This window comes from Oncorhynchus mykiss, chromosome 8, assembly GCF_057628025.1.
Source record: "Oncorhynchus mykiss isolate SJ-2025 chromosome 8, ASM5762802v1, whole genome shotgun sequence".
Classification (NCBI taxonomy): Eukaryota; Metazoa; Chordata; class Actinopteri; order Salmoniformes; family Salmonidae; genus Oncorhynchus; species Oncorhynchus mykiss.
The window spans coordinates 52,436,733-52,449,757 of NC_143029.1; the positions used below are offsets into that span (position 1 = coordinate 52,436,733).

General features: G+C 41.8%; 1 protein-coding gene and 1 pseudogene across 3 annotated transcripts; both read right to left on the bottom strand.

Moving 5' to 3' along the window:
- Positions 1-153: 153 nt before the first annotated feature.
- LOC110530045 (UAP56-interacting factor) lies at positions 154-6,900 on the bottom strand. Of its 3 annotated transcripts, none has more exons than XM_021612822.3 (9): positions 6,671-6,900; positions 6,015-6,152; positions 5,669-5,841; positions 5,233-5,447; positions 3,311-3,383; positions 3,138-3,202; positions 2,500-2,577; positions 2,166-2,298; positions 154-1,683 (listed from the first exon to the last, which is right to left on the bottom strand). In XM_021612822.3, the coding sequence occupies exons 1-9, from the start codon at positions 6,741-6,743 to the stop codon at positions 1,585-1,587; spliced, it is 1,047 nt and encodes a 348-aa protein (XP_021468497.3). In that variant the 5' UTR covers positions 6,744-6,900; the 3' UTR covers positions 154-1,584. The 3 variants fall into 3 exon arrangements, with proteins under 3 accessions (XP_021468497.3, XP_021468496.3, XP_090038009.1); XM_021612821.3 differs by having other exon boundaries at positions 154-1,686; XM_090181883.1 differs by lacking the exon at positions 154-1,683 and adding an exon at positions 1,797-1,922.
- Positions 6,901-9,322: 2,422 nt separating this feature from the next.
- On the bottom strand, positions 9,323-11,663 carry LOC149981684 (uncharacterized; annotated as a pseudogene).
- Between the last annotated feature and the right edge of the window lie 1,362 nt (positions 11,664-13,025).

Consider the following 13,025-nt stretch of genomic DNA (forward strand, 5'->3'; position numbering starts at 1 on the left):
TGTTAAAGGTGAAGTGAACTGTGGTTAAGGATTGTATTGGGCAAAAATACTTTAGCACTTTATTTTTCAACATAAAAACTGTGGCTGGAAATGTAGTATATGCAAGTAAGTGTGTCAAAACTATCAGTAGAGTTGAAAATGAGATGGAAACAATGAACTTCAGATTTTTATTCGGTACATGAAAACTTAAAAGTAAATTGTCTACACTTCGTCATCACACACCCCTGATTTTTATCTGAAACAAGTCTGTTTGGTGGAAAAACTCCACAGGTGGGAAAATGTGTATTTTCTTTATGTAGATTTTAGAATATTAGCATGAAAAATCAGTCGTGAATTCGATGGAAATCTAGCTAGAGAGGGAAACAAAGTCCCACATTTCTTTATTTGAAACAAAACAAATAGTATTTAAAAAAATGCCATCAATAAAAAAAGAATTTAATAAAAGACACTAAACAAAACCCTTTCCTTCTGGCACAAAGCAACATCCGTATTGAAAAACATTCTTCCAATGTCCTTCAGTACAACTCCCACAGCTGCACTCCTTGCGAGAAAAGGGATTTTCGTTTACGTCCAGACAAATGTTGAAGCTCCTGAAGACAACAGCTAAGTACACTGAACAAAAATACAAACGCAACATGTAAAGCATTGGTCACGTTTCATGAGCTGAAATAAGATCCCAGAAATGTTCCATATTCACAAAATATTTCTCAAATTTTGTGCACAAATTTGTTTACATCCATGTTAGTGAGCATTTCTCCTTTGCCAAGATAATCCATCCTCCTGACAGGTGTGACATATCAAGAATCTGATTAAACAGCATGATAATTACAAAGGTGCACCTTGTGCTGGGGACAATAAAAAATGAAATAAAAATTGCAGTCACAGAACACGCCAAAAGATGTCTCAGGTTGAGTGTCATCCAGAGCTGTTGCCAGAGAACATAATGTTAATTTCGCTACCATAAGCCGCCTCCAACGTAGTTTTAGAGAATTTGGCAGGACCTCCAATCGACCTTACAACGTGTAACCAAGCCAGCTCTGGACCTCCACATCTGGCTTCTTCACCTGCGGGATTGTCCAAGACCAGCCACCCGGACAGCTGGTGAAGCTGAGGAGTATTTGTCTGTAATAAAGCCATTTTGTGGGGAAAAACTTCATTCTGATTGGTTGGGCCTGGCTCCCCAGACTGCACCCCTGCCCAGTCATGTGAAATCAATATATTAGGGCCTAATTTACTTATTTAAATTGACCGATTTTCTTATATGAACTGTAACTCAGTAAAATCTTTGAAATTGTTGCGTTTATATTTTTGTTCAATATACATTGTTATGAATAATGATAGTGTCCTATCATGGTACAAAAAAAAATATATTCCACAATAACTGCACCCGTATATAGTTCTCACATTTGAGGAGTAGTGCACTTTGTCTATCTCATTCTGCTGCTCCATGAGGAAAGTCACTCAGGAGAATCAGCTTAAGATCAGTGCAGGGACCTTTTGAATGGTTCCAGCAAATTAGATAAGTGTGGGTCAGAGTGCGTGTCTGTCTGAGTGGAACACAAAGATTTCCTTCGTATCGTTGGATTAACCCACGGTGACGAATCGGCTGCCTTTGCTGGTCTGCGCAGTGGCGATGCGCTGGTCTTTCAGGATGCGGAATCGCTCATTCAAAGTCAGCGCCGTCTGCTGTGACAACAGTTTGGATAGAGAAAGATTGTCAGAAAACCAATAATTCCCGTCACACATCTGGGTCATGTTGACTAGGCACAAAATGTATGCAATCTGAACATTTCAAATAACAAACACTTGTCTACCTTTGCATTGCATGTTTTAAAACAGTTTCACATTTTGATAGAGCATGCCCTAATGAATAGGACCCTGTACTCACCAATTCACAGGGTGAAACCTTGATTTTGAACCACCTGGGGGAGTTATACTCTTGACTATTTAGTTCAAACACAGTTCTTAAAATGTATATGCTCATCAGGACAAGATCCGAGCCACTTGGGCTGCATTTACACAGGCAGGCTAATTTTGATGTTTTTCCACTAATCTGTCTTTTGACCAATCAGATCGACTCATCAATAATTGGGCAAAAACTCAGAAATGGGCTGCCTGTGTAAACACAGCCACTGTGTGATTGTGCACTTTTATCTTATTTTCACCTGTTTCCCCACGCTATTGATGTCAAACTGCAGGGGGACTCCTTTAGGTGGTACTGGTTTCTTCTCCTCCTCCACCTTGACTGGGGACGGGCTGATGGGTGCCGAGGGGTGCAGGGACCAAGCACTGGGAGGCCTGGGGGAACAGAGAAGAAAATACATGGTGAGTGGTTGTTTATCTCAGCCCAGGAGTATTTCTTGACTATGTGAATTGTCCAGGCAAAACTCTGGCCCTTCATTATGATCAGGTCATATGTTAAGGAAAAACTACTGGTCCTGTGTACTCAGTCAGCCTCTGTTCTGAAAGTGGTCTGTGTGAGCTCATAATGGGACTCACTCAGGCTGCGTCATGGTGGCAGTTGGGTTGTCGATGGAAACGGTCAGGATCCCACTGCTGTTTGTTGACGTGCGCCACCTGGTGGACAGACAGGCAAACAGACAAACATAGCGTAAGACAACCTGTGGATAACGACAAGCAAAGGTAACATTTGTGGTATTCAAGAATGATGAGGGTGCACCAAATTATACAGAGGAATGTGGTCTGTCAAGAGGTGACAGTCAGTGTGTTCATTCTCTCACACACAAACACACCCATCCACATTAGGGTTGCACGATATGGTCAAAAATAAAAAAAAATCAGAGATTTCTGTACCAAATATTGTGATTTTACTTGCGATTGTAGACCAGAGATACTTAGATACTTGCGACAAAGATTTTAGAATATTCTTCACTTTATCCTCTCTGATTAAGAACAAGCTGTTACACTCCACCACTGGTACCAGTCTATTTGAGCATTAGGAACTGCCTGCTTGAGTGACAGGGGGCGGGGCTTGGTGTGTGTGGGATTAAGCAATAAACAAAACCTTTTTTATAAAATGGCCATTACAGATAGCTAAGTGGCATTTCAAAAATAATCGCAGCCTCTTGCAATATGGATATTCACAGCCCTAATCAACACACAGGTCAAATACTCACTGGCGAGATCTAACTGGAATAGGGGGTAGAGATGTTGGAGCTGGCTTCTGCACCTGGGCGTGAACCTGCAGTATGGACGAATGTACAAGTGAGACAACTTTTCATGTACTGGGTCTGTTCTAAAAAAAAAGGCTGCCTACGATCAGACACCTACAGACAAATAGAGAGCATACCTTGAGGCCCCTGTGGAAGAGAAACGTGGCCTGGCGAGCTTCTCTCTGGGTTTGATGGACAGGGGGCAGAGGCCTACAAGGAGAACACAAGATGGAAGGTTGGTTGAGACAGGAACAGAGATTAAAAAAAAAATCCATGACACCCTTCGTTTGTGGAATGACATTGGAGAGCACTTGAAATACTTAAAGTTAACCCTTCGATGTTTGCAGATTTTACAGGCCTGGATACATATACGGACGGTGTGTATACAGTATGGCGCAGGTTTTCCGTTAACCAGTAATAGCCGACTTTTGACCCCAACAAAAATAATAGAAGACGATAAAGGAAATTGGCACCGGCCAACATAAAGAAGAAAAAATCCCATTGAGAATTAATGCTTTTTAGCCTAATCACTGATGGAAATATCAGTCTATGCACATTCATTTGACTGGTCATTTTTATTAGTTGATAGCTTAATTTGCATAATCTATTTATCACTTGTAGGACCTACAGCATACAGAGCCTTTGAGTGGAAAATCTGTCAGACAGCGCAAGAGCTGCTGCATCTTGTGGCGCTTTTAAGACAACTAGGAACTCGGGGGGGGGGGGGGGGAAATAGGTCAAATCATGACATTAGTGATCTTCTTCCCGAGTTGGATGACCGATCAAACCGATTTTGCCCAGTTGGTCATGAGTCAGAGCTCAGAGTTGTTTTGAACGCAGCCTCAAACGGAAACAGAAGGCAGGGAGGCTTCATCAGCTTGGCACACACCACTTTGCAATGAACTGGAGGCAGTATGCATTTTGAAAACATATACTTAATTGTTTGAAACTTGAATGTTTTGATACATACTATGAGGCAATATCTTACCCTGCTTCAAAATGTAATCTCTGTGACATGAAACTGCTCACATCTGCAGTTCCCTTTTGAAAACAGTGTTTTCTCACTAATTGCATTATGGAACAAACATTTGCACGTAGCCTACTGCCTTGTGCGCATTGTCAGACTGATTGCTTTTTAAAGTTAATTTTTAAACTTTTTTAAATTGTATGAATTTCAGATCTATCGTCCCCCAACTGTCCATAGTCTGAGAAAGAAATAGCCTATTCCAAACAATAAGCTGTTAAATCGTCTTGTTGGCTGAGGAAAAGTAAATGTGGACAGTTATTCCTGACATGATGACTCCTTGCTGTCCCCAGTCCACCTGACTGTGCTGCTGCTCCAGTTTCAACTGTTCTGCCTTATTATTATTCGACCATGCTGGTCATTTATGAACATCTTGACCATGTTCTGTTATAATCTCCACCCGGCACAGCCAGAAGAGGACTGGCCACCCCACATAGCCTGGTTCCTCTCTAGGTTTCTTCCTAGGTTTTGGCCTTTCTAGGGAGTTTTTCCTAGCCACCGTGCTTCTACACCTGCATTGCTTGCTGTTTGGGGTTTTAGGCTGGGTTTCTGTACAGCACTTTGAGATATCAGCTGATGTACGAAGGGCTATATAAATACATTTGATTTGATTTATTCTAACATGTTTAAATCAGAATTCGGTAAGAAGGACCGCACATTGTTGCATTCTCGACTTGCACGTTCTGTTAATATGAATTACCTTATTCTAAATATGATTTCTGTCATTCTGAGCACAGCGGCTGGACGCTGCAATCAAGTTACGCACCCAATGCACATGGGTCTGGTACATTTCTAAAATGTTCGGTAAATTCAAATGTTGCCGGTCAAATGTCCGACTCCACATTTTTCGAATGGAAAACCTGATATGGCACTTCCACCACATTACTGAAATGATACAGATCTGCAAACATTGAAGGGTTAAGGTCAAGGAGAAGGGGTAAATAAGCGAATTTGTACCGACTGACAGTGTGACGTGGTTATATTCCATGGAGGGGACTACTCCAGGAGTAAATTCTGCAATTGTAATTTTGTTACCGTCCCCGCAGCTGAACGGGTCTTGTATGTGTCATCGTGTTGGGGCCTCTCTGTACGTCTGTCTGTCTGTACGGCCTCCTCTGGCCTTGCATCTGTCTGAATTGGGCTGATTGGATAAAAGGCCACGATTGGTTGTTGAAGGGCCGCGGTTGGTTGTTGAAGGGCCGCGGTTGGTTGTTGAAGGGCCGCGGTTGGTTGTTGAAGGGCCGTGACTTCTAAGAGGGAAAACGTAAATAGAGATGGTGAGCAGAGGAGCGAGGGCTCCTTTGGAAACTAACTCACTCCTCCTCCTCCTCCTCCTCCTCCTCCTCCTCCTCCTCTTCGATCCCAACAAGGGTTGTTTGTGTTCATTAGGCATGAAACAGGAAAACGGTCCAAAACTGAGTGCAACATTTTGCCCTAATGAACATGTCCCAGATGTACGAGCCCTTAGTACCTGGTTGACAGTCGGTCGGTTGAGTGGACTGATTCCTTTCTGTACGGCTGCCGTCTTCCGGGCCGCCAGTCCAGTGATAACCCCTTGACCTCGGCTTTGACCAACCAGAGGGGGAATCTTCCGGCCTCTTCCAACACCCACTCTCGTTACCCCCCTTCTTGCTACACCACCTCCTGGAAATGACATGTGGACAATCCAAATGTGATGTCTCTAACAGGTTCATTGGTATTATAAGTGGAGCTAAAGTCTGCCATTTCAAATATCACAGGAATGACTGTATGAAGTTATACAACAATAGAAAACCATCTGCATTAATGAGCACCACAAACAAAGCTACTGTACACACCTCTTTGGGTCTGTCCTCCAGCTCTCGCTCCAACTGGTTTCCCTTGTACAAAGCCCTTTCCTTTCTGTAATGGCCTGCGGTTCCCCGGGCCTGGCCTCCGTGCTTGTTGCTCTTTCTTGTTCAGACGAATGATATCATCTAGGGAAGTAAGATGAACAAAACAATATTATAAATTGACTCGTCAGTGAGCTCTTTTTCTAGTCAATGTAAAATCTAAATGCCAAGCATATGAATGAAAGTTTGTCTGACTCCTGGAAGTCTGAGCTGACTTTGTACATTATAGCTAACTGTAGCTACATTCATTACTCACACTGACGTTTGGATGGGCCTAATATATACATATAGCTTAATGTTCAACTCATAAGACCTACAAAATATTAACTAGTTAACGTTACTGTAGCTAACGTTAGCTGGCTTGGTCGCATTGAATGAACGCAGCTAGCTAACAAAGTTGCCAGAGTAGTAAGAGCTTTCAGACTTTGAAATAGACAGTGGAATGTATATACATATATTTAGTTATATAACAATGTATATTATGACCTTATAACCGATTAGCTGGCTAGCTACTTTACATGCGAACATTAGCTATGGCTAGTTACAACAACCAAACCCGAGCTACTGGTAACCACCACATCAAGTGTCGCGAGCGGCCTTACCTAAAGACATGTCAACCTTATCAGGTCCCTCAGAAGTGCTCCCCCGTACAGCCGAAAAACCAACGTTACTCATACTGTAAAAATCTGGAGAATGTTATGGATAAAATTACAAACTGCGCTTCAACTGCAAACTATAGCAAGCTAGCTAGCCTAGCTATCTACGTGAAATTAAACTCCCACTGCAAACGTCTAATACACGCGCACTAGACACGAATGGCATTTTGGGATGTGTAGTTTAGATGCCAGTAGACCCAATAAACCCTCTGTTACAGAACAGAAAGAACACACAATGCATATATATATATATATATATATATAGTGGTGTAAAGTACTTAAGTAAAACAAACTTGAAAGTAAGTCAAAAGTCAATTTTGGGGGTATCTGTACTTAACAATTTATATTTCTGACAACTTTTACTTTTACTCCACTACATTCCTAAAGAAAATAATGTACATACATTTTCCCTGACACCCAAAAGTACACGTTACATTTTGAATGCTTGGCAGGACAGGCAAATTGTCTAATTCACGCACTTCAAGACAAAATCCCTGGTCAACCCTACTGCATCTGATCTGGCGGACTCACTAAACACAAATGCCCCTTGCTAGCCGTAAATAAAATAAAAAACAAGAACATTATTCTATCTGGTTTGCTTGATATAAGGAATTTCTAATTATTTATAATTTTACTTTTGATACTTAAGTATATTTTAGCAATTACATTTACTTTTGATACTTAAGTATATTTAAAACCAGGATTTTACTGGGTGACTTTCACTAAGTATGAAAATGGGTACTTTTTCCACCACTGTGTATATATATATATACACAGTTGAAGTCGGAAGTTTACATACACCTTAGCCAAATACATTTAAACTCAGTTTTTCACAATTCCTGACATTTAAATACCAGTAAATATTCCCTGTTTTAGGTCAATTAACAGGTGTGCCTTGCTAAATGTTAATTTGTTGAATTTCTTTCCTTCTTAATGCGTTTGAGCCAATCAGTTGTGTTGTGACAAAGTAGAGGTGGTATACAGAAGATAGCCCTATTTGGTAAAAGGCTAAGTCCACACCATGGCAAGAACAGCTCAAATAAGCAAAGAAAAATGACAGTTCATCATTACTTTAAGACAAGGTCAGTCAATTCGGAAAAATTAAAGAACTTTGAACATTTCTTCAAGTGCTGTCGCAAAAAACATGAAGACCGCCACAGGAAAGGAAGACCCAGAGTTGCCTCTGCTGCATGGAAATGTGAAAGGAATGTATGGAGGGGTGAAAGGAATGTAGTAGAATATAACACAATAGATCTGGTAAAAGTTCATACAAAGAAAAAAAACAGATGTTCTTTTGTATTTTTTTTGTACCATCATCTTTGAAATGCAAGAGAAAAAGGCCATAATGTATTATTCCAACCCAGGTGCAATTTAGATTTTGGCCAATAGATGGCATCAGTGTATGTGCAACGTTTTAGACTGTTCCAATGAACAATTTCATTTATTTTCAACATTTTGCCTCAATACTGCCCAAATGTGCCTAATTTGTTTATTAATAACTTTTCATGTTCAAAATTGTGCACTCTCCTCAAACAGTAGCATGGTATTTTTTCACTGTAATAGCTACTGTAAATTGGACAGTGCAGTTAGATTAACAATAATTTAAGCTTTCTGACAATATCAGATATGTCCTGGGAAATGTTCTTGTTACTTACAACCTCATGCTAATCGCATTAGCCTACTTTAACTCAACCGTCCCGTGGAAGGGACACCGATCCCGAAGACGTTTTAAAGCACAGCTTTTGATGATCCTTGGTTGGGGCCTAAACAGATTATTTGTACCAATTGCAAACGTAAAAAATTGGTCGTCCGATAGTCCAGGATTATGAGGAAAAACATTAAGTTCCACAATATTTATTCCAGCTAGGTCCAAAGTGTGACTGTGGCAGTGAGTAGGTCCGGAGACATGTTGGACAAAGCACACTGAGTCAATGATGGCTCCGAAAGAGTTTTGAAATGGGTCTGTGGACTTTACTATGTGAATATTAAAGTCACCAAAAATGTGTATATTATCTGCCATGAATTCAATGTCCGACAGGAATTCAGGGAACTCAGTGAGGAACACTGTATACGGCCCAAGATGCCTGTAAACAGTAGCTATAAAAAGTGATTGAGTAGGCTGCATAGATTTCATGACTAGAAGCTCAAAAGACAAAAACGCAGTCATTTTATTTTTTTGTAAATTGAAATTTGATTAGTTAATTGACGATAACTGCCTTGGAAGTGAGGGATCTAACATTAAGTAGTTATATTTTGAGATGTGAGATATCACAATCTCTTTCAAAAATGATAGCAATGGAGGATGTCTGTATTCCAGTGAGATTGCTAAAGCGAACACCGCCATATTTAGTTTTGCCAACCTAGATCGTGGCACAGACACGGTCTCAATGGGGATAGCTGAGCTGACTACACTGACTGTGCTAGTGGCAGACTCCACTAAGCTGGCAGGCTGGCTAACAGCATTCTGCCTGGCCTGCACCCTAACTCATCTTGGAGCTAGAGGAGTTAGAGCCCTGTCTACGTTCACTTTACACCATCTCTCTCTCACACACACACAAACCAAATATTATTATAACACTAATAGTGAGATAAAGACTATTACATGCAGGGCTCCAGAAGTGCCTCCAGCTTCTGCAGTTTCTCCAGTTCAGCTGTGGTTGGCATGGTGATGTAAGTTCTGTTGGGCCAGAGCATCTCTCAGGGGTTGTTGGTTTCTGTGGACATGCTTTACCATTTCCAGAGTGGAATGTCATCTTGTTGTGACATCTTGTGCGAGTCACTTATTCTTTAGCCCATTTGCAACTTTCTGTTGTCCTAGATTTGCAGCTTGTTGAACCCGCTGTTCTGTAGGGACACTGATGGACCTTTGGAGACTGTGCGCGGTACAAGACAGGTGTTCAAAACGCAGACGTCTCGCAGCTGTAATCATGTTCCGTGCACTGTCTGTGCATACTGTGGTAACTTCGTTTTCAACGTTCCACTGCTTTGCTAGATCCATGAAATACTCAGCGCACGTTTCAGCATAGTGCCTCTACTGTCTTCATTATGGGTAGAGTGTGTGAATGCAGTTTCCAGTTTTCATTAATGTGGTGGACAGTAACCAGTGGTGTAAAGTAAAATGAATTGAAAGTACTACTTAAGTATTTTTGGGGGGGTATCTGTAATTTTACTTCACTACATTCCTAAAGAAAATTATGTATTTTTTACTCCATACATTTTCCCTGACACCCAAGAGTACTTGTTACATTTTGAATGCTTAGCAGGACTGGAAAATTGCCTAATTCACACACTTAATTCACACATCAAGAGAACATCCCTGGTCATCACTATTGCCCCTGATCTGGCGACTCACTAAACACATGCTTCGTAGGTTAATGATGTCTGAGTGCTGGAACATGCCCCTGGCTAGCCGTAAAAAAAAAAAGAAGAAAGTTATGCTGTCTGGTTTGCTTTATATAAGGAATTTGAAATGATTTACACTTTTACTATTGATACTTAAGTATTTTTAAAACCCAAAAACTTTTACTCCAGTAATATTTTACTGGGGGACTCACTTTTACTTGAGTAAATTTCTGTTAAGGTATCTTTACTTTTACTCGAGTATGACAATTGGGTACTTTTTCCACCACTGGTAGTAACCCCAATGTAGTTGTTGTTACTGACCTAAGTCCAGTGGTCTCTGGTGAGAGCAACAGCCAGTTAGTTGTATGTTTCAATTCCTCCGCTTTCATAGCCTTCTCACTTTCATACAGCTCGTGTATTCTTGTAACGACTGTGACACGTGAACGACTGTGACACGTGAACATAACTCATACTTTGAGTCATTCGATGCTATCCAAATGATATCCCTCAAGCCTTCGTCCTCCAAAATGCAGACAGGCCTCCAAGCTGTAGCTATCCGCTTGGCTGTTGCTTGTGTTAGCTTGCTGCTAGTCAACTTCTCCATAGGCCTCCTGCGCGCACCCTAGCCTGCCTCCATTACTACTAGTAACGTTACTAGTATTGCCAGTGTCAACAGTATGTTTCTGTAAGACCCGATGCTGGAGAAGAGAAGCAGGTAAGGGGAGTCAACATTTAATTGTAACAGACACGGAAACAAGACAATAACAGTGTCAGAACCGGGTAATACACAGATGTCAGTCAATGAATGCAGCAGCGGGGAACAGAGCCGGGGAATTGACAAATATAGGGGAGGTAATAAACAGGTGATTGAGTCCAGGTGAGTCCAATAAATTGCTGATGCGCGTGACGAGGGAAGGCAGGTGTGTGCAATGATGGTGGCAGGAGTGGGTAATGCAGAGCAGCCCGACGCCCTCGAGTGCCAGGGGGGAAGAGCGGGAGCAGGCGTGATAGTTTCGCTTGTAAATGATAACAAAGACTTGATGTACTTCGGTGATAAACAAATGAAGCCTTGCAGTGGATGCAAATTACTTTGGTTTTATCCAGAGAGTCATCTATGAGTGATTTGAAATTGAATTTGCCTTACTAGCATTCTCCATCATTCAGTCATACAAGTTGCTATCTAGTAAAGTGGCTGTCAAACTAGCACATTGGCTGCCAGACTTGAATTTGAACTATGGATGGTTCAGGGGGTCAAGCTAAAAAGAAAATGCGTTAATTAAAACCTGTTATGGATGATGCGAATTTTCGCAGCTTTTTGTAAAAAATCTCGCAACATTTCAAAGTCCTGCTACTCATGCCAGGAATATAGTATATGCATATGATAAGTATGTGTGTATAGAAAACACTCTGAAGTCTCTAAAACTGGTTAAATCGGGTCTGTGGCTATAACAGAACGTGTTTAGGAGTAAAAATCCCTGGTAAAACTGTTTACCAAAAACACAAAAAAAATATTTGTCCGCCATTCAATGAATTGTTTAAGGCGACCTAAAATAAATGAAATAAATAAATGCCTACAGCTTCCACACGATGTCGCCATTGCTGTCAATTTCTGACTCATTTATCCTTGGTTACAACACGAATAGACCCCTCCTTTCTTGAGGCGCACCACTGTATGTTGTGAAACTGAAAAAATGGACGATGATTTCCAGACTTGCTGCTATCGAATACAGATCGCCCCATGATCAATTTGATACATCATTAACGTTTATTAATACCTAAAGTTGGTTTAGAAAAGTCGTTTGAAGTGATTTGTAAAAGTTTATAGGCGACTTTTGTAATTTTAAAAAGTGACGTTGCGTCTTGTAAATGGGCTTTTTGCAGCATCAGACTGGCCTTCAGCAAATGACATTTTGGGTATACAATGACGGATTTAATCGGGAAAAAGACCCAATTGTGATGTTTATGGGACATATAGGAGTGCCAACAAAGAAGCTCGTCCAAGGTAATGAATGTTTTATGTCATGTACTGTCATGCTGTCTTGTCTCTGTCCTTTCCCTTCACCCTGTCTCCCTCTGCTGGTCGTGTTAGGTTACCTTTTCTCCCCCGCTTTCCCCCAGCTGTCCCTTGTCTCCTCTAACTACCCATTCACCCCGTTCCCCACCTGTTCCCTTTTTTCCCTCTGATTAGGTCCCTATATCTCTCTCTGTTTCTGCTCCTGTCCTTGTCGGATTCTTGTTTGTTTGTGTTTCATGCCTGAGCCAGACTATCGTCATGTTTGCTGTAACCTTGTCCTGTCCTGTCGGAATCTGCCGGTCTATCTGAGCCTACCTATGTTTGGTTATTAAAGAAGCTCTGTTTAAGTTAGTTCGCTTTTGGGTCCTCATTCACTCACCATAACAGAAGAATCCGACCAAGAATGGACCCAGCGACTTCGGATCCTCTCCACTCAGCCGTCGAGATCCAGGGAGCGATGCTAGGCAGACACAAGCAGGAATTGTCTGCTGCTCGACATGCCGTTGAGACCCTGGCCACCCAAGTCTCCAACCTCACAGAACAGGTTCACCATCTCCGCCTCGATCCACCGGCCACTTCCAGGGCTTTCGAATCTCCGGAGCCCAGAATCAATAACCCGCCGTGTTACTCTGGGGAGCCCACTGAATGCCGCTCGTTCCTCACCCAGTGTGATATTGTGTTTTCTCTCCAGCCCAACACTTACTCCAGGAGCACTGCTCGTGTCGCCTACGTCATATCTCTCCTTATTGGACGGGCTCGTGAGTGGGGCACGGCAATCTGGGAGGCAAGGGCTGAGTGTACTAACCAGTATCAAGACTTTAAGGAGGAGATGATACGGGTTTTTGATCGATCTGTTTTTGGGGAGGAGGCTTCCAGGGCCCTGTCTTCCCTATGTCAAGGCAATCGATCCATAACAGACTACTCTATTGAGTTTTGCACTCTTGC

Coding starts and splice junctions, on each gene's coding strand:
- LOC110530045 (XM_021612821.3), bottom strand. CDS start 6,743: ATGAGTAACGTTGGTTTTTCGGCTGTACGGGGGAGCACTTCTGAGGGA. Junction 5,842..6,014: donor TGGAGGACAGACCCAAAGAG/GTGTGTACAGTA, acceptor TGTCATTTCCAG/GAGGTGGTGTAGCAAGAAGG. Junction 5,448..5,668: donor ACCGACCGACTGTCAACCAG/GTACTAAGGGCT, acceptor TTTCCCTCTTAG/AAGTCACGGCCCTTCAACAA.